The 26909-nt window shown below is 43.0% G+C and overlaps 3 protein-coding genes across 3 annotated transcripts; 2 read left to right on the top strand and 1 right to left on the bottom strand.

The window, feature by feature from the left end:
* On the top strand, positions 721-3703 carry LOC8086026 (vacuolar protein sorting-associated protein 2 homolog 1). The gene is made up of 5 exons (XM_002451269.2): positions 721-1056; positions 1742-1872; positions 2551-2655; positions 2862-3122; positions 3223-3703. The coding sequence occupies exons 1-5, from the start codon at positions 1020-1022 to the stop codon at positions 3361-3363; spliced, it is 675 nt and encodes a 224-aa protein (XP_002451314.1). The 5' UTR covers positions 721-1019; the 3' UTR covers positions 3364-3703.
* Positions 9764-10247, top strand: LOC8076368 (protein STIG1). The gene has a single exon (XM_002451268.2). It carries the CDS (start codon positions 9826-9828, stop codon positions 10243-10245), a length of 420 nt encoding a protein of 139 aa, XP_002451313.1. The 5' UTR covers positions 9764-9825; the 3' UTR covers positions 10246-10247.
* Positions 18925-19596, bottom strand: LOC8076367 (E3 ubiquitin-protein ligase EL5). Its single transcript, XM_002450012.1, has one exon. The coding sequence runs from the start codon at positions 19594-19596 to the stop codon at positions 18925-18927; it is 672 nt and encodes a 223-aa protein (XP_002450057.1).

Genomic DNA, 26909 nt, shown 5'->3' with positions numbered 1-26909 from the left:
TAGTATTTATTAAAAAAGATTAAAATATAAAAAAAAGCCGTGAGGAGAACACCATGTGGGCTGGCTGCCTGGCTGCTTCCCGGCCCAGTACAAAACCACGTGGTCTTTCCACATTTACGTGGGCTGTCCCATACTGTATACGGCAAGGTCACTGGCTATATGTTTCTTTGAATGATCGTCGAGTTTGAATTAACTTTTCAAATAATAACCGGATTTTTCTTATGTGAGAAAGTGATATTTACTACTTTCTCCATCCTGAAATATGGAAATATAAAAAATGAGAAAAGAAAGAAAAAAACAAGAAGCAAGCATCCTGATTTGAGGACTATTGCTGAAATCGAATGTAGAAAATAATATGGCTGTTAAAACTAGAGCAAGGGTTTAGTTTTCAATACAAAATGCTAACTATTTTAGAATGATAAAAATATAAAATACTAAAACTTTTAGGATTATATTTAATTCTATCCAAAATATAGAAGTTATTACTGTCATTATGATTATTTGAAACTCTTTTGGGCTTTATTTTTTTTGTCTCGAGGTCAAAATTCAAAATAAAAAATGACAACTATTTTGCCAAAATTTTAACATAGTGTTTAATTTTATTTTGTAAAATAATGAAACAAAACCCATAATTTTTTAAGATGAAAAGGGAATTAAACACTTCCTAAATAAAATCACAAAATTTAAAAAGTAAAGGTTATTGGTGGGAAGAAAAATCTGCGTTGACCAAGACAGATGAACGACGCGTCGCCGCTGCCGCTGGCCAAACCAAACCGCGTTTACGGCAAAACGAACCCACAAGAGCAGCAACAGCGAAAGCCTTTTCTTTCCTTCCTTCGCATCGAATCAAACCCCCATCCATCCCAAAAAGAGACCCCGCAATCCCCAATTTCACGCGCAGCGGAGAGGAGGGAGGGCAGTAGGATTCGTCAGCGGCTCGCCGGCCCGGAATCGCAGCCGCTGCTCGGATCCAAGGAAACCAGTCGTCTTCTTGCTCCACCGCCCGCCCGCCCGCCGCCATGAGCTTCATCTTCGGCAAGAAGAAGACCCCAGCAGGTAGCGCCTCTTCTCCTTGTTCTAGCTTGCGATTCGTTTGATTCCAGTCACTCCCCGATCCTCCCCTCCTGCATATAGGCAGGCCCCGGGAGAAATTGGGCGTCTTTCTGGTCGCTCTTGGTGGCCAATCGAGAAATTCCTCGCCTTTCTCGGTTCCCCCGCCGACGAGAGAGCCAAATTCCATATGCCTTTTTGTGTGTTTTTTTAATATATAATTGTTATATATCCTGCTGCTGATCTCGTTGGGGTTTCTTCCACCCCTGTTATTCCCAGAATTGTCACAATCATATTACTGTAGTTTTCCCGGTTCTATTATTCATTATCAATCCATACACCTAGGAAAACCCCAAGATTTTTCGATTTCTAGGCGTTTCTCTGCTCTAATTTTTCAACAAGGTTATTGCTTTGTTTGTTCCCCCATGGCCCTGCTAGTGGGTCATGTTCGGAAAAGTTCAAATCAACCATGGAATGTATGTTCTGCCCAGTTGTCTCACCTAAGAAACCACAGAGAGTAGTCAATAACCCTGCTGTATTGATGCTGTTGCCCATTCACCTTGGCAATGTCCTGTGCTTCTGTTGGTTTAATTTAATCCTCAGGATGTCCGTATACTCTTTTTTTTTTTCTTCCGCGAACAACTTGCGTGTCAGGATGTCCGTTTACATTTCCTCGGATGTTTAACAACAGAGCTGCTGCGGGAGAACAAACGGATGCTGGACAAGTCCATCAGGGAGATCGAGAGGGAGAGGCAGGGCCTCCAGGCCCAGGAGAAGAAGCTCATCAACGAGATCAAGAAGGTGGCCAAGCAGGGACAGATGGTATGTGTGAAATAATGTTGAAGCACCTGTTCTCTTGTTTGATCCAATCTGATACCATTTTCTTTGGGAATGTTAGTTAATTTGTCACAGTGAATCTGTTGACTGTGTCACTGTGTGGGGTTCGGCTCCAACTTGGAAGCTTTAAGTTTAAGTAAGGTGATATTATAGAAAAGAACATGCCCAGTGATATGTTAATAATGCAAAAAGTGAGGTCATACGAATATCATTCTTCACTGGGTATCCTATTGCCAGGGTTTTATCTTGTGTTTCTGCTTTAATGTGTTTATTTTTTATCTGACCAAGTTTTGGAAATTTGAGGAAATATGGCATTGTATTTGTATCTGATTGTTGGTGTGTTGCCGGGTTATTTTTTGTCTTAATGTGCCGATTTTTGGCACGAGTTAAATCATGTCCAAACTGTCTAGTTCAGTGTAAAGGCAGCTGGTTATACCCCCAGATAGGATCAGCTGGCTGATTTCGCTTGCTCAAAACCTCGTGTGTGTTTTTTTGTTAAATGAATCTATGGTATGCTCTGTTTTTTGGCTGCAATTGCTTTTCAGGTGAACATGTATTATATATTTTGCTTTACCTGTTGAAAAGAACGTGCTGTTTTCTGGCTGCAATTGCTTTACATGCTCATGTACGAATATATTTTGATATGCTGTGAATTGTTCACAGGGAGCTGTAAAAATTATGGCAAAGGACCTTATCCGCACAAGACACCAAATCACAAAATTTTATGCCCTCAAGTCCCAGCTACAAGGTGTATCTCTTCGTATTCAGGTAACTATACAACTTTAAGAATTATATTTACTTTGAGAGAATCAGTTGATAACTTTGTGCGAATTGTGATGAGATCGATGATTACAAACTTAGTTGACCCAATCTTTCCTAGCAAAGTTCACTGTACTGTAAAAAGTTATGATGTCCCTGTTATTCATGAGAGCCCTCTTCAAAAGTCTTGTATTGACTGGTGCCCAATTTTTTAGACTCTGAAATCAACACAAGCAATGGGTGAAGCCATGAAGGGTGTGACAAAAGCCATGGGACAAATGAACAGACAGATGAACCTGCCTGCCCTGCAGAAGATAATGCGGGAGTTTGAGATGCAAAATGAGAAGATGGAGATGGTTAGTGAGGTGATGAACGATGCCATCGATGATGCCTTGGAGGGTGACGAGGAGGAGGAAGAAACAGAGGAGCTTGTCAACCAAGTCCTTGATGAAATTGGCATTGATGTCAACTCAGAGGTAAAGCTTCGCCACATTCTTCTGTTGATCCTGATGTAGAATATGCTGCCTTTTAGACGAATGATACTGATGTGCAATGTTGATTCTTCTCTATATCCAGCTTGTCAAGGCTCCAGCGACTGCAGTTGCAAAGCCAGTCGCAGCTGGGAAAGTTGCTGCACAAGCTGAAGCCGCAGGTGGGCCAGATGGTGGCATAGATGATGACCTACAGGCACGGCTTGACAACCTAAGGAAGATGTGATCACTGGAGCCTAACAAAGTTTATCCACACGCTTTGTTTGTAGGTTTGTACCATAAAAATATAGCCATATCATGGCAAATTCTTTTTCGTATCTGAGTTGCAGAGTGTTTGGCATTGCCCATTGTACATAGAATATATATCTAGCACCATGCACTAGGCTGTGCGTTCTGTTCCAAAGTTCCAATGCCATCGGGTGCATTTTGGTCATTATTCAGTTGTTGTGAGGCTCTACAGATAATACTGACAAATGACAATGCTGTGCTCGACTTACATGGGGAGCGATGAATTTGGATTGAATTTTCCAAATTCATTGCCAAAGCTACATTCTGCCCCTCTTTCACCTGATGTCATGTGCAATGGTGTTCCGGAAGCCTTATTGGGACGTGCAGATAATGGGGACACGGATAAGTAGCGACTACTTTCCTCTTACCACAATCTCTGCTTCGGTGTTCTGGCGGTTCTGTTCGTTTGAGCTTATTTGCTAATTTATTTTTTTGAACTAAACTGGAGGGGCTTTCACCCCTACAGCATTTATTAAAAAAATGTTTTGTGAAAAGTACAAGAGAGAAGGAAAGAAGGAAAACAGAAAGCAGTGAGCCCAAACACCAGGTGCTCAAGAAACAAAAAAGGTTACTAAGAAAAGCAGTGTTAAAACTGCAAAAAGAAAAGCTAGGCTAGATTTGCTATCCATTGTTCAGCAAGGTGTAAGTAATCCTTCCATATCCTGAGTAGCAGCAACTGGAACTCTTCTTTGAAAAACTGCTTGGCCCCATGAAAGGATGGCTGCAGCTGTCTAAAAATTTGATCATTCCTCGACTTCCAAATTGACCAAGCCATTAGAATTATGATTTCCATGAAGAAAGGCACTCCAAGTTGGTTCCTGAAGCTCAGCAGAAACTCGAAAGGGTCTGAGTATTGGGCTATCTGGATGTTGATTGCACCCCAACACTGGGCCGCAAATGGGCACTCAAGGAAAAGGTGGTGCAAAGACTCTTCTGTATTGTTGCTGCACAGGACGCAGGTAAAATCTTGAAGGGCCATGTTCTTCCTTTTGAGCAATTCCCTGGTACTTATTCTGTCCTTCATGAGCAACCAGAAAAATACTTTATGTTTGCACTGACAAGCCGATGCCCACAACCACCTGAAGGCAGGGTGTACTCTTTGGTTTCCACTTAGTTGCTTGTAGGTTTTCTTCACCGAGAAAACTTTCGAGTTCCAGATATATTTCCACTTATCATGGTCCTCACTCCTACCAACTTCATTTAGCATGTTCTGCAAAAGCAACATCTGAGAGTGTGCTTGCTGAGACAGTGGAAGGTGAAAGAGATTATGGAAAGGAGTTTGTGCCCTAGCCACTGCGAGCACTATATGTTTGTCTCTGGCAAAGGAGAAAAGCTCTGGAAATTTCTGGCTCATTATATCATTCTCCCAAAGATCTTCCCACAGAAGGCAAGAGGACCCATTTCCAACTTCAACAGCCGCGATACCCTTAAATTTAGTTAGGAGCTTTACAATGTCCCTCCACCAAAAGGACTCTTTTTTGGAGGAGCTAGGAAGTTTGCTAATTTATTAGCCAACAACAATGTTTTTCTCTTCTCTCATAATAAATCAGCTAAACGAATAGATGAGACATTAAGGGTTTGTCTGGGTGACTAGTTTTCGGAAACTATGGTATTCATAAAACTGCGGTTCTGTAAGCAGATAAAAAAGAACCCATGGTTTAGAGAAAAAGAGATCACGAGTGGAGTTTCTAAAACTCCAAAAGACTTTAACAAAACCATAGTTTTTGAGACTACAAAGTTTATTGTATCCAAACATAACACATCTTTTGAAAACCATGGTATTTCCTCAATACATTGAAAATACTTTGTATTCAAACATGGCATCTCAAAGGCTCCTTAGAACAATTCTCTAATTCGTTTCATGCAAAGCTTTTCTTAAAAAGCAATCTAATAATTTCATATATAAAGTACCTTAACAAATATGCAACAGATCCTTGATTATGCCAAACAAACAAATTGAATATGGAGCTCTATTTCCCTTTGTCCAATAGGTTTTTGATAGTTAGCTAATGAAAACTCAAAAACTGAGTGAAGGAGGGGAAAACCACGCCAAAACCTAGCAGACGAAGGGCACCTAGACATATAGCAAGTGTGTATGTTTTGATGATAATAAATAAAAATGGTGAAATTAAATTTGTACAAGGAAATAAATTACTTCTTCGCACACTGAATGTTCTTCCGATCCAATAATTATGTGAATCGTGAAGTCTCCAATGAGTGTGTAATAAAACTTGGTAAACTATGATAGACTAAATCACTGGCATGATAAAACCTAACTCCAAAACACTAATCTTCTGAACCTTGGACGTGTGCTTAGAAATTAGAATAAGATGGTTATGGCTGAAAAAAACAGATCCTAGTCGTCCATGGGTATTTTTTCATGTTCGTCCATCCATGTGTCGAGGCCTTTTTCTCCATAACAGTTGTATCTGAGGTCAGGAGGGTCATAATCATACCACCTTGCTCTGGACAGAACACTGGATTCATGGACAAAGGGTCACTGATATTGCATCCCAAGTTTTCGCCTTGGTCTCTAAAAGGAGGATAATTTTTGAGGTTCTCACAAATAATGCTTGCGGGTACTACTGTGTGGGAGTCATTTCTGAGCTTCTTGACCTTTGGAATACACTCATAGAAGTACACTTGCAGCCTGGGGTTGAGGATTCTCATGGTTGAAGATTGTCCTCGAATGGTATTTATTCTGCACATTCAGCTCATAGAGGCCTCCTTCAGGGCACTGTCCTTTTGCGGCCTTGGCAAAGAACATGGAAATCTTGGGCTCCAAATTAAATACAATTTTTTATGTAGCTGGTAGCAAATGATAGATGCTGGGCAGCTGATCGCCTTGCTAAAAGAGGACTGCCTCACCCAGAAACATGGCCTCATTGTGGTGAAGAGGAAGAAACCATCCGCCATCTTCCACTATCCTGTATTTTGGCTAGAGAATTTCGGTTTAGACTGCTGCAATAATTTGGTATGCAGTCGTCCATTGCTCCACATACAGCAGAAGCGTCCTTCGATGACTTGTGGGAGAAAATTTTAGGAGGGGATCAATGCTCAGATTAAGCGGCTTAAAAAAAATAATGCTCAGACTAAGCAGGGCATCAACTCTTTTGCCATCCTTGGTGCTAGGATCACTTGGTGGATAAGCTATGACTGAAAATATTATTTACTAATTCTTAATGAGATAAAAATATACTGGTAAATGACTGATAGATTTGGAAGATAAACTCAAAAGGCACAGACTGCATGACTCCACCATGACTCCGCACCAACGCGCCCCTCTGCCTGCCGCGCCAGAGACCCTCCTTTACGTCCCCTTGCGCTCGCTCCTCCTCCACCCGCGTCTGAAACACTTTTAGATAATATTATCTATAATAGATATTACTAGCACACAGTGAATCCAAACACCCTTAAGCTAATAGGTAGATAATAGTTATTAGCTAGCTAATACTCTCTCCTTCTTAAAATAGAAGTAATTCGATCACTTCTCGAGAAGTTAAACGTTTTTAACTTTGACCAAATATATATCAAAATAGTATTAATATTTATAATATATAATTAGTATAATTAGATAAATAGTTAAAAATACTTTCATAAACTTAATTGGAGATATATATAAATGTTGCACATATTTTCTATAAATCTAGTCAAAGTTGAGAAATTTTAACATAGATACATTTCATGACGACTTCTATTTTGGGACAGAGAGAGTATTAGACATGAGCTATATCTGCAAACAACAATCAGATAGTGAATCCCACTATGTAGAAAAACTATAATATCTGATATGAGTTTACAGACGCGTGTTCTCAACACGCGTATGTAATAAGTCGCCCGACTGGGATTGTCAGTCCAATGGGTCAACACGCGTCTGTAATAAGCGCTTATTACAGACGTACATTGCTAACAAACAACTGTAATAATATGAGTTTACAGACGCGTGTTCTCAACACGCGTATGTATAATAAGTCGCCGATCGGGATTGTCGGTCCAGCGGGTCAACACGCGTCTGTAATAAGCGCTTATTATAGACGCACATTGGTAACAAACAACTGTAATACGGCTACGGATGTGTGATTACATCACACGTCTGTAGTTATATGACATATCACATATGCAACTTAGAAAACACGTTTGTGATAATTGATTGAGGGGCATTTGTACTAATATATAGTTACGACCGACGCGTGAATCGTGTCCATGTTGCATATCATCATTCATGGACCTAGAAAAAATATCAACTTTATTTGCTGGATAGGAACTAAAGTTCAGTCGACTCCTGCCTCCCCCAGCCCTCCGCTTCTCTCTCCCTCATATTTGACTCTCCCTCTCTGCTCTTCTCTACACCTACTTCCTATTCTCTCTCGATCCAGAGACCGAGCATGGTGGCAGCAAGCTACACGGCAGCCGCAAGATCCACGGTAGGGTCAGGATGTTGGTTGGTACTCCAACTCGTCGTCCTCCTGCTTGTAGGGGGTGATTGGTTGCTCCTTCGTCGGTGAGCCGGGATGGAGTCCCTGTACCAGCTGGTTTCATACACATCCAAACCATACACTTACATGCGTTTGGTTGCCCAAAAGTGACTTATACAGGATGAGACTGAGTTTTTTTTGGTTGTCTCGTTGGACCGATTGCCGGAACGAAATCAGCCTCCCAGTTGTGTTTGGTTGTAAGAATGGACCAAGTGTAAGCCTCCCAGATAAAGCAAGACCACATATGTACAGCTAAAAAGAGGAATGCATCGCACAAATCCAAGGGTGAAAGAAGACAAATCAAGAAACGAAATCCAGATCTAAAGTAAGCACATATAGTAGATCAGCACTAGCAGAGCACAAATATGAAAGATCATGGTACGAACCCTAAAGTTCATGGCACAAAAAACAAAATCCACAAACAAATCAACAAAATCGCTGCATAGGAGACCAGAGGATTCAGGCGTCGTCCGATCTCTGGAGGATGAGCCGACGGAGCAGGTTGACTCGGTTGATCAACCGAGGTCTATGGGGATGAAGAGGAGAGGGCGCACCAGAGCAAATGACGAAGGAGAGGTATGGATATGGGGGCGGTAACCCTAGCAGTGACTGTGAATCCCTGTGCGCTCAGATGTGGCCATCTCCCGCGCTCAATGAAACCCATCCCGCAAAGCAGCACGCTGTCCCGGCTCGCGAGGGAAGCTCAGATCGAGAAGATGGAGGCATCCTGGATGGTGGAGGGGAAAGGAACGAAAAGACACAAGCAAATCGTACGAGACGAGCAACCAAACACGGGCCGAGTGCATCAAATGGAGCCGGATGGGCCTTCTTTGCACCATCCCGTTGGGGCAACCAATCAACCCCGTAAGGAAGCAAATCGAGAAGGGATTGGAGACCTACGGTTTGAGAGGTGCCGAATTATAGGTTCGCTGGAGGATGAAGAGGAGGGTGCAGTGAGCAAAATGCGCATCTATAATGACCCTTAACACGTGTATGTAATGTTACATAGTGTCCAAATATATCCTAAAATTAGGGTTTGCTGCTAGCGTGTTTATTATAAATAATACTATATGTTTGCTTGATTGATTTCCACGCCATTTGTTGACCCCACGAATCTGGGGGAATATCCTCACTAAATGTACAATGAATCATGTGCATATATACTCTCTTTATATCTATAAAGAAAATTATTTAGGACAGCAACACGGTATTCAAAGCTTAACTTTGACTCCTCGTTTTTTATAAAAATATTTATTAAAAAATGGTATATGTATATTTTTATGAAAGTATTTTTCAAGACCAATATATTTATATGGTTTTCATATTTTCAAACTTCACAACTTCAAAGTTATTCATGATTTATATTCCTAATATTTGACCCAGATCTTTTCTGAAATATCTTTCTTTATAAGTATGGTGGACTTATATGCTCCGGTTTCCTGTTAAAGCAAGGCATCAAAGGTATGCAAATGCTTGCACTTGCAGCATCAGGTAATAACTTGGTTATCTCCTGACGTGATTTCTGGGTGTCGAATGGAAGGCATCACTCGATGCATTCCACGTACACTTGAGCTTCATATTTTCTTCTATTTTTCTCTCGATACATGCATGCATCCCCGTGATTTGAAGCATATATGGCATGCATGCATGCATGCATGTGAAGGCGCGGCCGTAAATTCATCATCATGAAAACAATTGCACGCACCCAAGCGCAGCAAATCTCATTCAAACTCCAGATTTCATCATCAGAAGTCAGCTCTTGCTCTGAAGTGAACTCCAAATCTCATCAGAAGTCAACCATCACTTTTACTTCTATATAAGCGCCTCTTTCGATCAGAGACATTCCAACAAACACAACTCACCGTCAATTAATCACCGGCGACAAGCTAAGTATAGAATAGAGGTCGTCGTCTCCACACTCCACCATGGCGAAACTCGCCGTCACGGTCATCGTCCTGCTGCTCACGTTCCTCGCCGGCTCCACTGCGACGACCATGCTAGCAGGTCGCCAACAAGCCACCAGGAGGAGCCGGTTCCTGCTTGCGAACAGCGCGGTCTACAACTCACCGCCGCCGTCGTACGCCGCCGGTTGCTCCAAGAAGTCGGCCGCCGCCGTGTGCTTGGCTCCGGGCAGCCCGGGCCCGACGTGCTGCGGCGGGCAGTGCGTGGACACGACGGCCAGCGTCGACCACTGTGGCGGATGCAACAAGCTCTGTAAGCACGATCGTAGCACGTGCTGCGGCGGCCGGTGCGTCGACCTGCTCTCCGACGAGGACAACTGCGGCGCGTGCGGGAACCGGTGCAACAACAAGTGCAGCAACGGCTTCTGTGATTACGCCCTGTAATGCAGTGCTGACATATATATATATATATATATATTCTACTCCTGGCTGTAAAATATAGCCCAGCGAAGTGTATGTATACGAGTATATATATGCGATCATACTAGACCATCTGATAGTAGTATATGTATACACCAATTATATGACAAATTAATATTATGGCACGCCCCCGTGATGCACGGTGGTTATTGAAATCTGAGGGTAAGGGGCGTATATTCAAGTACATCCGCCTCGAACCCCATTATTGTTAAATATGAATAGATCCGATTCCTTGAAGGTTAATCTATTATCTTTATTATGGCTGCCATCCATCCGATCGAACCCCATTGTTAGAGATAATAGGTTAAATTTGATAGGTTTATTGCCCCGTTTATATATTATGGCTGAATGCTCACACACGTTATGACCTTGCTCATGTCTATATCGCCTATTTAGCCGATTCTTTATGCTTATCATGTTTATGCTTTCCTAGTACTTCTCGGTTGTCTGCATTTATCGCTTATGCACACGAGTTATTAGCCGATTTTATAACTGTTTACATCTATGGAATTGCCGACACTACGGCAGACAGCGCCTTTGCCTAGCGCCTGGTTATTTGCCGAGCGCTATTAATCGGGCGCTCGGCAAAGGCCACCTTTGCCTAGCGCAGGGCCCTCGGCAAAGACAGCGCTCGGCAAAGATGCCGAGGGTAGTACCCTCGGCAAACGGAGACGCTCGGCAAAGAACGTCTTTGCCAAGCACCAGACGCTCGGTAAAGGCCCGCTCTTGGCAAAGGACATCTTTCCCAAGCGCCAAGCGCTCGGCAAAGGCTTGCACTCGGCAAAGAGATAACACATGTAACATGGGGTACCTGCCGTCACCCTTTGCCGAGCGCCCTCCGTTAGGCGCTTGGCAAAGGCATCTCTTTGCCTAGCGCTCAATTTTTGCGCTCGGCAAAGGCATCTCTTTGCCTAGCGCCGACTTTTGGCGCTCGGCAAAGATTTTTTTTTTTGATATTTGCTTTCAAACTATTTTGTTTTGTATTACACATTATTTAATAGTATGTGTTAAGGTTTTGGTAGTTTTTAAAATCATTTTATTATATATCTTTAGTTAATTTGGTTTAATTGAATTTCTACGATAAACGCGGGTTTGAACTGCAGGTGTATCGAATCTCCGAATTCGACGGTTCAAAAATTGATATTCGCTTTACATAGTGTATGTTAAGGCCATATCCAGGAGCACGCATGAAATATCGAACATCTCGCGCACGGAACACGGCGACCAAGTTGCGCGTGAAGTGCTATTAAATTATATAAAATGCAAATGAAGTCGAAAAATTACATAACTTAGCGACACGTCTTTAGAACACATGTGGATGCTATGGTAAAAATTTGGTAAAGTTTCGTGCATGTTGTCACGGAAGTTAGTTAGAAACCTACACATCTCTCATGTGATAACTGACCAGAGGATGTCAGATGTGCTGGCGTTTCTGCAGAGTTCTTTGGGTGTTACTTTGCCACCCAACTTGATGGGTCCACCTCAGCCTCCTCCCGTCGTTCCTCCCTTCGTTGCTCTCCACACTACTCCGGTGAGTAATATATATCACACATGCATGTTATTTAGCTATTTAACTTTGTCTCATGCAATCGCTGCTCTTGTGTGTAGCCTCAGTCGGTGGGTTCGAACCAAGTGGCGAACGAGCATGGGAGACCGTCGCCGCCATCAAATGGGTGGCCCGAGTACGCACCTCCACCGCCGCCTCAGTGAGTAACGTCGTCGAAGAAGTTGTCATGTATTCCTTCTCTTCGTGTCATAGACTTGGACTTGTGTGGAACTTCATGTCATGGACTTGGACTTGTTGTGTGGAACTTCATGTCATGGACTTGGACTTGTTGTGTTGAACTTCATTAGAATCAAGTTGTTGTATGGACTTTATCGCCGAATAAGTGATGTTATTATGAGATATATGTGCTATTGTGATAAATCCTTTGCCGGTGGTGATAAAATTGATGGAATTGTGATATAAATGGTGCTACTTGTGTTCATGGGGATATCAATATGATATATATACATATGATTTGCTGTGTTTGCAGTGAAAGAAAGCAAAAAAAAAATGGATTCCAGCTTTGCCTAGCGCAGCGCTAGGCAAAGCTGGAATATTTGGCGCGGGAAAACAGCAACCTACCTAGCTTTGCCGAGCGCCAGGTTGGAGGCGGTAGGCAAAGACTTTTTTCAAAAAACAATTTTTATCCTCTTTGCCGAGCGCGTTGTTGGAGGCGCTCGGCAAAGAAGTTTTTTTAAAAAAAATCATTTCCTCTTTGCCGAGCGTTGTCTTGTAGGCGCTAGGCAAAGAATTTTTCAAAAAAAAAATATTTTGCTCTTTGCCTAGCGCAAAGTGAAGACGCTCGGCAAAGAAAGTGTCACGGTGCATAACGGTCATGCCCATCGCTTTTCTTTGCCGAAGGCCTTTTTGGCGCTAGGCAAAGGATTTGCCGAGCGCCCGATAAAAGACGCTCGGCAAAGAAGCCTTTGCCGAGCGTTTCTTTGCCGGGACCTCTTTGCCGAGCGTCACGCTCGGCAAAGACTTTGCCGAGCGCAAATCGCTCTTTGCCGAGCGTCCCAGGCGCTCGGCAAAGGCGCTGTCTGCAGTAGTGCGATCATGCTTAGTTATTTACACCCTTTTTTGTTATGAGCATTCTGGATATCGACTCTTTGGTCGCGCGAGAGCATTACTTATCGGCCTGATCTGGCCACACATTGGAACTGTCTGGTGCAACTGTGACATGTTCCAGCTTAAACAACTTATTATTCTCTGCTTGTCAATTGTGTAGGGTCAAGGCATGCCCTTGGTCACGACCAACCGGTCCTGTGTTCAAAGTCGTGGATAGATATCTTAGGACCTGCTCTGCGTAGTTTCTCACGGCTTGCTGTGTGTTGAACGCTGATCGTCACGTTTTTGCGTCGACACTCTTGCTGTAATGGCATATCCTCATTAACGGCAAAGAAAACCACTTGTGCTAGCTAGGAGGAGTGCCCTTAGTTCGTTGTTACATGCATCCATTGTTTTTACTAGGACAAAGTAACATTGTGGTGTGTTGCATGGCAGCCTTTATTTCCAGCACCATTCCCATTCAGTTTTAGAAATCGATGAGTTCGCTCACTGTCTAGCTATGGCACCCATAGACCTTACGTTTGTCTGCAGTAGCCAGTAGGAACGTGTGTTGCCATCAAACAGATGCTTGTGGTTACATTTCTTAATGTGGACAACAACATTCCCATTTAGCATCCTGTCTTTCGATGTAGTAGCTATATTTGGTTTCGAAGCCATTTTTCTTGCACATCTGCCCGCAGCTAGTCGGAGAGAGTTTGTTATTGTTAGGGTAGCACGTCTCTGACTTTGCCTCTGCCTCCAACAAACTGTGTGGGGCTGGTGGTCGAGGTGGATGAGGCAGCAAAGGAGGCCTAGGGACGGGCCAACCTCCTACCACCTGGGGCTGCTTTCTTCCTTGCAACTGTGGGGGTGGATGCGGCACAGGCGTATCAGGAGGACTAGGGGGATGAGGCACTGGCGTAACAGGAGGAGGCCGGCTTGGGGATACGAGGACCGCGTGCCACCTGAGGCTGGTCTTGGCCTACAAATGCATGAACATATTACAAAATAATCAAAACATGTTGATTGGTACTCCAGTAAATTTTTTATAGTTTTAACTAAGTTTAGAGAAAAAAATGCTTGAACATCTAAACCTTCATATTACTTTTATTAAATTCTTCAAGACATATGTTTTTATTATGTATTTTATTTGGATGTGTGCTAGTTCAGATTTTTTTCATAACAAACTTGGATCAAGTTATTAGAGTCGTTTGACTTATAACATGAAGCCAAAGCAAGCTATTCTTTGAACAAAGGGGATAATATATAACAAATGCAAAGTATAAGTAATTACGTCTCTCTCTATATATATACCTTGGCCAGATGGAATGGTTGAACAAATGATCATAAGTATCAGAAAAATAGCACTTGTAAGGTATATATTCCTCATTGTATAGCACTTGGTGACTGAGGCTAGAGGACAATACTACTCTGAAATTTTTTCCTCCTTGTTTAGGAATGAGTGGTCTGCATTTGTATATGTATTTAATTTCTGCGTTAGTGTGCAGGTGTTTATATAGGAGTACTCAAAAACATCGAGTAATATTTGTTGTCACAACTTATTTATTTCTACCTCTATCTCTATCTATATTTATTTTTATATCTATATCTCTCACTTTATCTTTATCTCAATTTTTATTTCTATCCCTATCCATTTATCTATCTGTACCTACCTAACTATTTGTTATGATTATCTATCTATCTATCTATCTATCTATCTATCTATCTATCTATCTATCTATCTATCTATCTATCTATATATCTATCTATCTATCTATCTATCTATCTATCTATCTATCTATCTATCTATCTATCTATCTATCTATCTATCTATCTACTGTATGTTTGTCTATCTATTTATTTGTCCAAAAAATAAAATAAAAAAATCAATTTATATCTATATCTCTGTGCTATCTCTATCTATCGGTACCAACCTAGCAATTTATTTTCTACATATATATGTATTTATTTATTTATCTATTTATTTATTTATCATCTATCTGGAGGGTACTAGCCTTCAATACGCCAACAGGACTAGTCTATCTGATGTATTAAATTACAGTAAGACCTCCAAAGGTAATTTTGTTACAATAACCAATAGCGCAAGCATAAAATCATAAATTTACTACCTTGCTTATCCACAGTCATAAATATATGACCATATATAGTACCTAATGTGGATGTCTCTAGAACGTACGAATTTTGGCTCTTGTAATAGTAAAACCAAATAGACTTATCTAGGGTAACCATAGAAGTTATGATCATGCTGGAGAAGTAGAAAATCAACTCCTATACAAATAGTTTTTTTAGGTTTTTTTGCTATATATTTTAGCTATATCAAGATACATGGTAAAAACTCTGTATTTGAAGAAGCCAAACAATTTGTAATATAGAATGGATGAAGTATTAGCCGACAGTACAATGTATTATCGAAACATGCTGGAGACGAACATGTTATATTCTCTAGAAAAAATGGGGCATACACTGTAATGAGTATTCAGAATTTTGGAAATTGAAAATATTTTAGAGATGCCTAGAAAAAATGGGGCATATGCAAGCGTCGTGGTGTGCTCAAGGGCAAGTCTGGGGTCATGAGGCAATGGGTGTTTATTTACACCATATTTTGGAATGGAGCGCGGGAACCTGAGATTCAGAGAAACTACTTGAAGACCGTGGCGCACGCGGGATTGGCCCAATATATACAACAATACAACGAGGTTACAAAGCACAACGAAGTTACAGCGAACGCGCGGAGGAGCAGCAAGTTAGCAACCGAATTGCGAGCAGAACCGACCCAGAGGCCGGAAGACCAGCCGCGGTGGCTGACATATGGGACATCGACTAGTGTAAGTGTACATAGATGTAACCGTGTTGACCAAGTCAAGACGGCAGACGTGCGAGTTGAGCGAGGCTCAGAAGAACTTGGCAGGCCGGCCGATCGAGGACGGTGGTGACACAAGTCGGCAGCGGGGGATGCGTATGGAGTACGCTACTCGCGGCGGGTTTCACGGGTTTGAGCCTCCAAACCCGGGCAGAGGTTCCGAGGAACAGACGACACGTGGCGACATCGGGGAGTTCGCGTTGAGTTGAAGCTACCGATGAGGAGGCGCGGTGGCCGTCGGATCTAGGTCATGTCGAGTTAGACTAGAATGCCCCTGTGGCTAGCTAGTTCGCTCAAAAATATCTAGAGTCATTTGAGAATTGTAATATTGTCGATAAATAAGGAGAGGGAGCCCCTCATTTCTCTCACCTCCTCCATTTTATTTCTTCCTTGCTTAGTTTCCCCTCTCCTTAGGGTTTCTAGTGAGAGAGAGGTCCACAAATTGTGTGATTTGTGTAAGAACTCGTTTTTTGCTGCGGAATGGAGGCCTTAACCTACCGCATTTGTGTTCTTCGCGTTCATGCTCTCACCCCTCTCGTTCTTGTTTCAATTCGTCGTTTTGAGACCGATTTGACTCGTTCTTTTTGCATTGGTTTCATCATCAATTATATTTATACTTGATCATATGGCTACATACAACAAGCATTAGACGATTTGCAGCAACTCAAATAGACAGCTCATTGTACAGGCTGTCTGTTGAGCTGTTATGTGTTGTTAATAAGGTAAAAAAAATCTCACAGACAGCAGACCGTGTAGCTAATAACCTCGTAGGGATAAAACTGCATGCAGTGGCCATGATTACTGTAGCACAACAGATGATATACACGTCAGCAACGTCAACACCCCCCACCTGCGCTGGGTCTTGGACCACACACTCTGCTGCCTTGGCCTTGCTGCTCCATCTCCCTGCGGCGGAGGATGAAGAACACCCTCAGAGCCAAGACGACAAAGAATAGGACAATGAAGACGATGATCAAGGTCACGCTGGTCTGTGAGGCGGCCAAGGCGGAAGCATGGCTGCCGGGGTTGCGGTACGTGCCGGGTCTGCCGCCACTTGAGGGCATCGTCGTCGTTGTGACTTCAGACCAGGGATGGACGATTATGAGTTGTGGTAATTTCTGGGTAGGGCGCTTGCAGTACAATTTACTTGTATTTGCATGGTACTTATTAAGGGGACGAGAAACGAAGGTTTCGATGCTGAATTACTTGGTACGATATCGACCGAGAGGATGACATCGATAATATTTACTTGCTCTCAAAGGAACGGCAACGTCGTCGCTTCCATTTCGTGGCTCTCAACGATTCTCTGATGGTGACATTTTTTTAGATAATAACTTTGATGTGGAGATTGTTCGCACATGAATATGTCCCTGTGGCTTACTGGTGATGAGTGCAACACACAGGACATGTTGCCAGAGGAGCTCGTCGAGAGTGCGAATGCAAGACATGCCAGCGAGGTCTCTTGAGATCCGAAACTCTATATGCCTGGATCCGTCAGGGCGTGGGCTGATGTAGATGACCTGACTGATCTTGGGCTTCACCACCGTTGAAGCAATGAACATCATCAACAATGAAGAACAAGAAGAAATAGTAAATTATAAAGTAATAAGACAAGAGATAGAAAATAGATGTATTTTGATAGATTCGATTGTGTGTTGTCAATTGAACCGTTACCCTTTGTATATTTACAGGGCGGTGGTGTTCCAACTATCTGATTGTACAAGAGAGGTTGGGCTATATAATTGTTGTTGTATGTTAGCATGGTGGATCGTCAACTCATTGATCACTGCAGGTTCAATCACACAGCTTTGCTGACTAGCTAGTGACTGCAAGGATCAAGGTTTTACAAGATGGATAGTCGTGTTTTTGTAGGGTCTGGGTGCGTTAGCGACAACTACGAGGATTTTCTTTGTTTGTTGCCATTGATGGATCCCCATGGGGTGATGACGGGATGACTTGTTCCATCATGATGGCAACTCTCTTGTTGGCCCTGGTCATGGTCATCGACTCATCGATCACTTCAGGTTCAGTCACAGCCTAACAGACTAATGCCTACAGGGATATGATCAAGGTTTTACTCCGGCCTTGTTTAGATGCGAAAAGTTTTTGAATTTCGCTACTGTAGCAATTCGTTTGTTTGTGACGAATATTATCGAATCATGGACTAATAACTAGGATCAAAAGATTCGTCTCGTAATTTACAGCTAAACTATGTAATTAGTTTTTGTTTTTGTTTATATTTAATGCTTCATGCATGTGCAGTAAGATTTGATGTGACGGGGAATCTTGAAAACTTTTTGGTTTTTGTGGTGAACTAAACAAGGCCTCCATATGGTCAGTCGTCTTTTTGTAGTAGGGGCTGGGTTGGGTTAACGACAACTACGAGGATTATTGCTAGTTTGTTGCCATTGATGGATCCATAGCCATGGGGTGATGATGAGATGACTTGCATCATCATGATGGTAACCCTGTGTGTAGGTTGGAACGATCTTTCCAGGTGAATATATCTAGTGGAAACCACAACCTTCGTAAAACCCCGTGTAAACCATGACAAAAAAGTTGTCTAAATTCATCAAAAAATCACACATGTAGATGATATGATTATACACAATCTTGTAAAAAATCTTGTCCAAATTCGAATTCATTTGTGAGATATCAATTCGAGTTTGGACAAGATATTTTACAAGGTTATGTATCATCATATCATCTACATGTGTGATTTGTTTGTTGAATTTAGGCGACTTTTTTGCTGTGGTTTGCATGGGTTTTTATGAAGGTTGTGGTTTCCACATGATATGTTCCCTCCTCTTTCCGGTTCCTTATCTCAGTTTTTAATAAAATCGTAAAAGGACATACATACTTACGTGCAGTCAAGTTTGGCGGTCAGTTATAATCTTGTGCAAACTCCTTATTATCACTAACAGTAGTAAATTAAGAAAATAATCTTTATTGTTACATACCATTATATTGTAAGAATATATATAGGTGCTTCCGTCCAAAAGAACAAGTACCAAGGGTTAATTTGGAAGCATGGGGGAGGCACACTCAAGGATGGAAACCCTAGCTCTATGAAGAACTATATGGTTATTCAAATTATTTTCCAATAGATTTCCCACTCTGGAAAAAGTCAGAACTAGCGACTAGCCCAGTACTAGGTACCTGAACTTACTCATGTCGTCGGACGACGGTGCCGGCGATCTTTGGCCGGTGCAGCACTGGTGGGGGCACGGCAGAGCGGGCAGGTGGCGTGGTCGCGCAGCCACTGCTCGACGCAGGTGGTGTGGAAGCTGTGCGTGCACGCCGTCAGCACCCTCACTTTTTCGCCGTCAGCCATCTCCGACTGGCACACGGAGCACATCGTCTCCTCCCACCCGTCGGCCATCCGGAACGTGCACTCCAGCACGGGCTCCTGCGTCAGCTCCACGTCCAGTACTGCCGCCGGCGCCGCCGCCACGGGGGCCCGCCGCTGCTGCCGCCGCGGTGCTTCGCCGCGGTTGCTCCGCTGTCCACGGCCATTATCCCTGCCGGTCCTCTGCTCCCGCTCCTCGGGCCGCTGCCGCTGCCGCCGCGGTGCTTCGCTTTGGTTGCTCGGCCGTCCACGGCCATTATCCCTGCCGGTCCCCTGCTCGTGCTCCTCGCCGCGGCAGAATTTGTGGCGGATAAAGCAGCAAGCGCAGAGGGTGACGAGGAAGGAGAAGACCATCAACATCACGTTCTCTGTAGCGTCATCCGACGATGAGACGCCGCCGCCGGAATCGTGCGAGCCGGCTGATGGCGGGGTCGCCGGGATGTGGTCCACGAGATGCCGGCGTCCTCCTGCCGCAGCCACTACGACGGGCATTGTGGCAACCAGTATCAGTAGACCAGGAAACGGCCACGCAAATTGAGACGAACTTGCATCCATCATCACGAACTTGTATCCATGATTCAACAACAAATAAATATATATGTATATGCATGTACTACATATATAAGACGATGATGCATGCTTGAAGAAGAAACTTTGTACCTATATTCCTTAAAAAGGAAGTCCTACTCATTTACATTGAATATGCCTACTATAATACTATGTGCGCCCAAAAGCATGTAAAAAGTTTCCCTATTTTGAGACGTTTTCCAAATTTGTGTTATCGTGGTTCCTTTAGTAAAAATCCTGGCCAAACCATTGGAAGAGTTCTAATGATTTCTGGGGACATGTAAATCCCGACCCAAACATTCAATTTCTGCGGCCTTCAAATAATGAGGATAGAAAGGTTTTAATGAATCGAAACCAAGAAATTGCATTTTTGATTGAATCAGAAATTTTCAGACCCTTTGATTATAACGAATGGTGGAATACTTCTGCTCTGCCACCTCCTCTCTGCCTCGATGTGCGCCAACATACTGATTCAAAAATTTATAAATATTTGTAAAAGCATGGCTTCAATTTTTTTTTCCATATTTTGCCCACATAATGTAACATCGATATGCATGCATGCGTACAAAGTTTAAATTTGCTGACTGAAACAACTAAACCACCAAAGTGGTGTTGTAAAACAAATAAATATCCTGTTATGGACATTTATAAGCAAGTTTTCAAACAGCTAAAGGTCAGAGCAGACTAAAATGGTGACTTGATTATAAAATAGCTAGCCTTCGTGTTGTTACTCCTGTTCGTCCTCCTCTTCCCCTCTCTCTTCCTTTGCCCCTTCGCCTTCCCATATTATGGTAGAGCTTGGACTGAGAAGTATAAAAATAGGTTGGTTAGTAATGATTATATCAAATATATGTAGAAGTGAGTAGCAATACAACCATGGCTGCAAGGCTTTCTAGTCATTTGCCAAGCCATACAAGTGTATGTCTTCTATTCTAAATCTATTGGCTGTCACTTCTGCTTTATCAAATCCACAAGTTAAGACATCATTGTCCTTTGTTGGGGGCTTGGCCATGCCTTCCCCCACCCAGCTGCGTCAGAGATCTACCTTCACCAAAAACCTCCGCTTCCCGGACCTTCGGATGTTGAAGGACAAGGTTCCGGGCGAACCTGACATTAACGTGGCTCATGTGACATGTTATGCATGCAGGAGCCAGGCCAACATCGGTGATCAAGGAGAATGAAGGACGTATCCTTCGGACTCCCCATGACGGAGGATGAACCGAAGTGCGTCCAGGAGCGACGCGGGAGTCAAGGAGGAGGCGGATAACCTTCGGCGCCCCTGCGGTGGAGGTTCACCGGTGGACCGGAGGTTCAGGCCCCAGCAAGTTCAGGGTCCCGAGTAGACGGCGCGTGTGGAGCTCGTGGTTCAAAATTACTCAAGTGGCCCTACAGGCGGTAGACTGCAGTGCTGGAATATGCTAGGATATTCCGCCACCATCACGGGGCATTTGTGTAATAGATCTGAGTCGATATCCACGCCCTATATAAAGGGAGTGTAAATGCTCATAAAGAAAGGGAGATTGAAAGTCATTTATTGTGATACCTACTGTTCTGGGGCAGAGTGCCCGTTGGTTGTTGCAATTGAGCCACTCATTGCCGCGTGTGAGCAGGCCATTCACTCAACGTGCTGTTACGGGGTGCTGGCAGCATTTCCCAACATCCTTCTCAAAACTCTAAGGTCAGTCTCAATGCATGTTTCATAAGAGTGTCATACACATTGAATATGGTGCCACATAAGCAAAATTGCTGACTTGGCAGGGTCATTAAATGAAGGAGTTTCATCAGATGAGAGAGGAGTTTCATCCCCATGAAACTCCTGTGGCTCGGTTACCTAGTTTATAGTCTTGGTAACTGTGCCATGAAACTATGGCCTTGTTTAGTTCGCAAAATTTTTTGTTTTTGGGTACTGTAATATTTTGTTTTTATTTGACAAACATTGTCCAATTATGGAGTAACTAGGCTCAAAAGATTCATCTTACAAATTACAGATAAACTGTGTAGTTAGTTTTTATTTTCGTCTATATTTAATGCTCCATGCATGCGACTAAAGATTCGATGTGACGGGGAATCTTGAAAATTTTTGCGAACTAAACAAGGCCTATACATTGAGACTGGCCTAATGATATATGGGATTATTTTTCCAGTCACACTACTAGAGGGGGCCTTGATAATGGCATTGCACGAATACTGGAGAGCTTCTGAGGGGCAGTTACAGTGCGGCAACAGAGTGGCATCATAAACTAGGAGTGCCCGCAGAGTTGCCAAGGGTCCTCTGGGGCACACATGATGGCCAACAGAAGGGCACTGTTGCTTTTGGCTTACGTTGGAGCACATGGAGGCGGTTTGTTTTGATTCTCAAATTTTTGGCAAGGCAACTTGGATGCATGAAACTACCTTTCGGCGATGTGCAAGACAACGTCGACAGATGGTGCAAGCAGCAACGTTGGTTTGGCAACTAAATAGCTTGTGCCGGCTTGCTTTGCATTGTAGTTGTTTGCTTTGTGTGGGACTTCGTCTTTATTGATGGTGCAAGCAGTGACGGCAGTGCATCGACTTGGTAGTTTGTTGGTGGTGTGTGCTGTTGGGTTATTTGTGAAGTAACATGGCTTTTGGAGTTCAGTGTCGTTTTTTGCTGAAGGACTAGTGGTGTGGCTTTGTTGTACAACTCATCTTGATGTCTTTTCGAGATCGCGACTTCACGTGTTTTTCATTAAGAAGAAGAGATGAAGGAACGGCAAAGTAATTGATACAAAGGATTCACAAGTAATCCATGGATTAACAACGAAGTCCCCAACACAAACGAAAAGCAAGAACCATGAGGGAGGCGGCCCTCCACCTGACAACCCCGCTAATTGAACCAAATGTAAAAGAACTCAACACTTTGGAAGCCAGCAGTGAAGTGAAGTCGTAGATGACAATAGCGGCAAAGCATCCGCTAGAAACTCCAAGCGGCAAAGCATCCGTCCAAACACGAAAACCATCAACGCGGCAAAGCATCCATGATGGGGCCGACACACTCGCAGCAGCAAAGCATCTGCATAGGAGGGGGCCTAAACTCTGGCGGCAACATCTGCCCTAGCACACCGGCGGCAAAGCATCCACGCAAGCAACACGACCATCAACGCGGCAAAGCAACCGCGGATGGGGCCAACACGCTGCTAGCAGCAAAGCATCTGCAAGAGGGAGGCTAAGCTTGTGCAGTATTTGTGTTGTTGTTTTTAGTTGTTAGCTTAACTCTTTTGTCTTTTTGTTTGTTGTAACTGCTCGATGTTTTGAGGTATGGTAGCTCTATTGTATTTGGTTGTTTTAATCTTGTTTGGGCTCATCTTATTTTTAATATAATCGGCAGGTCTCCTCCCTGGTTTGCTAAGAAAAGCTAAAAAAACATAGTATGCTAAACAGATGCTAACAGTGTAGAACATTACTTGTGATGCAAAGAAAAGTGAAACAACAACCCAAGACAAAAGACCAGGAGTACCAGTTATCCTAGGAAGAAACTAGTGATGCATATATTTTATTCAGGTCAGGTGGTAAAGAAAGATCCCTAATTCTAACATAAACACCAAAAACTCCCAAACAATGCTCACCAAATACCTTATGAGCTCAACAATGAAGGGAGCAACTGCTCTTTGCTAGCCATGAGACCAAGTTTATTGGCTGACCGCGATTCTCAAGTTTCTGACAGATCCAAAGTACTGCAGGACCTAACGGTAAGCAAATTGTTGGATCCAGACTCCAGACCACAAATTGAAACTGTTGTCGTCACATTGACTTTTTTTTAGTTTTGTGTGGTGTTTTCTGGAAGAGCATGAATGTCCAGAAAAGAAGGGTACATATCCAGACTCTGAAATCACCTGGAAGAATACAAATCTATGAAATTTACACAGTGAAATCTGCATTTTTTTTCAGAATCCACTGGATTGAGAGTTAATTATGGAAAACAATATCTAGTGCCCATTAATATCAGCAATGATAGAGCAACTCAACTAACTGATGCCTTTGGTTGTCTGGTTGGAAGCTTCCCTTTACATATCTGGGCCTCCCACTGTGCATCATTAAACCTCAGGTCAAATATTATGCCCCTCTCTTGTGCAGAACAGAAATAAGGCTCTCTGCTAGTTCTCTGTTTCTTTCTTATGATGGTAGGCTGCAGCTCATTAATTCAGTAATCTCATCCCTCCCAACCTATTTTCTATGTTCCTTGAAGATCCTTGTGACTGTTATTGAGGCTATTGATCAATATAGAAAAGATTGCTTGTGTGGAGAGGATGAGATTTCAAGAAGGGATACAATCTGACAGCTTGCGTTGGAAGATGGTCGTATTCTCACTAATTGTTGACTCCTGTGATGAAAAGGATCACTGGACTTTTATCTGGGCAAAGAACTCGGCTAACAGGTATTATCATCGCCATTTTTCCAGCATAGTTACTCCGAAGCCCATTCGATGGATTTGGAAATACAAATGTGTCCCACACATCATATTCTTTGTTGAATATTGACTCCACACACTCATAATATTCTCAGAAGAATGAATAAATTTATGCAAGAAGGATACAATTGTTTACTTTGTCTGCATGATGTTTTTTGAATGTCCAGCTGCTACTAGTAGATGGTTTGGTCTGGACATCACTTTGACAGATTCAGTTGATCGTTTTCAAAAATTAATCATTGCAAGGTAATCTTGTCCCCATCCTTTTACGTAGAAATATTTATGATCTCGGCAAATTGCATTTGGGTGGAACAAAATGCTCTTATTTTCGAAGGAAAGGCTCCTAGCTTGAGCTCTGCATTTAGACATGAAGTCACTGACCATCTGGACAGAATCAAAACCTTCTATCCACTCTTCTTTTCGTTCTTGGCTTAACTGTGTTTCTTTGTGTAGTTTTGTTTACAGCTTAGCCTGAAAACACACTGGGTGTAGTTTAGATAGTTTCCTTCTTCCTTTCTCTCTTGTTTTCTTCTTCTCTACACCCTGGGTGGCTCCTCTCTCGGTAACTGTTTCTGGTTTTGTTTTTGCAGTTCTTTGGTGCGGTTTTTGTTCAAACAAAACTACTTACGCATACGTGAGAGATAAATATATATGTTAGGTTTCAGCAATCATGGAAAAAGATTTCCTACACTAATGATACTAACAAATTATTTAGAATTATTAAAAACATGACATGTAATTTATAAAAATTATTTATTAGGTAATCTATACACTTTAACTAAAACGTTTCACATATATTTATTAATAGTATAACCTCTACTGCATAAATAACTCTTTGGCAATAAAATTCAAATGTTGTGATAAATGGGGCGGATAGTGCATACTACAAGTATCTATATCTTCCTATTCTTTGAGTTTTCTTTGGTACAAATAGTCATTATAAAGCTTAAACTTTAATATTCTCATGCGGTTAGCACAACTATCCATCCTAGATCTCCCGTCAAGCTCTAAACTGATCTTAAGCAATGTGGTCTAGGTTTAAAGTAACTATTTAGGCTATCATTGTACTTAAGAGTGTAGTCTACGACCTAAAATCCTTATGTATAACTATAAGTAAGGTTAATAATTTGAAAATCAAAACTTAGATTCATGATATAGTAATATATAGATGAAAAATATATCGATCAATAATTGATAAGTTTACCACAATTAAATAAACACTATAAAGTATTAGGCGTGCCTATTTTATTTGAAAAGGAACAAAGAAAAAAAGTATAATTTAATATAAGTATTACTTATCATCCATAGAAATAGCTAATTCCAATATCTCTTGTCTCTTATAAGATTCTAGGCTGTGCGAGAGCACGGGTTGATGGACTAATAATGTTAACCAAAGTACATACAAATTTGTCATTCCATCTTCGCGAGAGACAAAAAACAGTAGGAGATACTGGAATTCGTCCAAGCCACCTGATTCCTAGTTAGGCTAGGCTCAGTTTTGGGTCTGCCGGCGACGGCGGCCTCTGACCGCGACGGCCATGGCGGGAGTGCGGCAGAGTGGGCAGTTGGCTTTCCTGTGCAGCCACGCCTCGACGCAGGTGGCATGGAAGTAGTGCATGCACGCCGTCAGCACCCTTACCTTCTCGCCGTCGACCAGCTCTGACAGGCACACCGAGCATGTCTCCTCCACCCACCCCTCAGCCTTACTGAACGTGCACTTCAGCGTTGGTGCTGGCTCTGGGGGCTCTGGCGCTGGAGTTGAAACCATCCTCTCCACGCTGGCCTGCGTCAACTGCACCTCGCCCATCGCTAACTCCACGTCGGCCGCGGGCACCTCCGCGACAGCGGGCGGCTGCTGCCTCCGCCGCCGCTGCCGTCGCTGTGGAGGTCTGTCATCTTCGCCGTTGTTGCTCTGCGGTGCACTGCCATTACCGCTTGTGGGCAGTGGCTGCTGCTCCTCCAGCGGCAGCGGTGGAGCACTGACAGCTTCGCCGTCGTCATCATTGTTCCACAGTCCAAGAACAACCCGGCTGGTATCCTGCTCGTTGTCCTCCTTGTGGCGGCAGAAGAGACGGAGGACACAAAAGCAAACGATGAGGAACACCAAGGAGGCGCCGAACAACACCTTGATTTTGGTGTCACGCGACCATGATGACCATGGTGGGATGTCGTCCTGTCCCAGCGGCTCCTGCCAGTTGACCGCCGAGGGCGCGGTTGCCCACAGGTGGATGAGACGCCGACGTCCTCCCGCCGCAGCCGCAGTTGCAGCCAGCAAGGGCATTCTGGCCACCATTTGCCACTGCGAGGTTGATCAATCAACATCAATAACATAGTTTAGATATATGTATAAGCATACCTTGCATTTCTAAAACTCTGAACAATAATATTTCTAACGATTATATGAACTTTTTCTATTTTGTAGATTAGAAGGGAGGAACAAAACCAAACGAAGCAATATGATATAGTGCTACCCATTCCACATTTCCCACCTAGTCGTGCTCCAAACAGGGACGGGGGTTCTCATGCAAGGCAGTACTAGCTTCGGCCCATCGGCTCAATCACGCGGGGCTGATTATCGTTTTGACTGGTGGTCTCGGGACATGCATCAAACACGCAGATTGTGTCACATGCAAGGCAATATGCGATGTTGTCGCATATTTTTTTTCTGGACTCATCCATGGCCTTGTTTAGTTCCCAAAAGAAGTTGCAAAATTTTTAGATTTTCCGTCACATCGAATCTTTAGACGTATGCATTGAGCACTAAATATAAATAAAAATAAAAACTAATTACACAGTTTACCTGTAATTT

This window comes from Sorghum bicolor, chromosome 5 (assembly GCF_000003195.3).
Source record: "Sorghum bicolor cultivar BTx623 chromosome 5, Sorghum_bicolor_NCBIv3, whole genome shotgun sequence".
Taxonomy (NCBI): domain Eukaryota; kingdom Viridiplantae; phylum Streptophyta; class Magnoliopsida; order Poales; family Poaceae; genus Sorghum; species Sorghum bicolor.
Note: the sequence above shows the minus strand (reverse complement) of the source record. Positions and strands in the feature narration are given on the sequence as shown.

Coding starts and splice junctions, on each gene's coding strand:
- LOC8086026 (XM_002451269.2), top strand. CDS start 1,020: ATGAGCTTCATCTTCGGCAAGAAGAAGACCCCAGCAG. Junction 1,057..1,741: donor CAAGAAGAAGACCCCAGCAG/GTAGCGCCTCTT, acceptor GTTTAACAACAG/AGCTGCTGCGGGAGAACAAA. Junction 3,123..3,222: donor GCATTGATGTCAACTCAGAG/GTAAAGCTTCGC, acceptor CTCTATATCCAG/CTTGTCAAGGCTCCAGCGAC.
- LOC8076368 (XM_002451268.2), top strand. CDS start 9,826: ATGGCGAAACTCGCCGTCACGGTCATCGTCCTGCTGCTCACGTTCCTC.
- LOC8076367 (XM_002450012.1), bottom strand. CDS start 19,596: ATGCCCGTCGTAGTGGCTGCGGCAGGAGGACGCCGGCATCTCGTGGAC.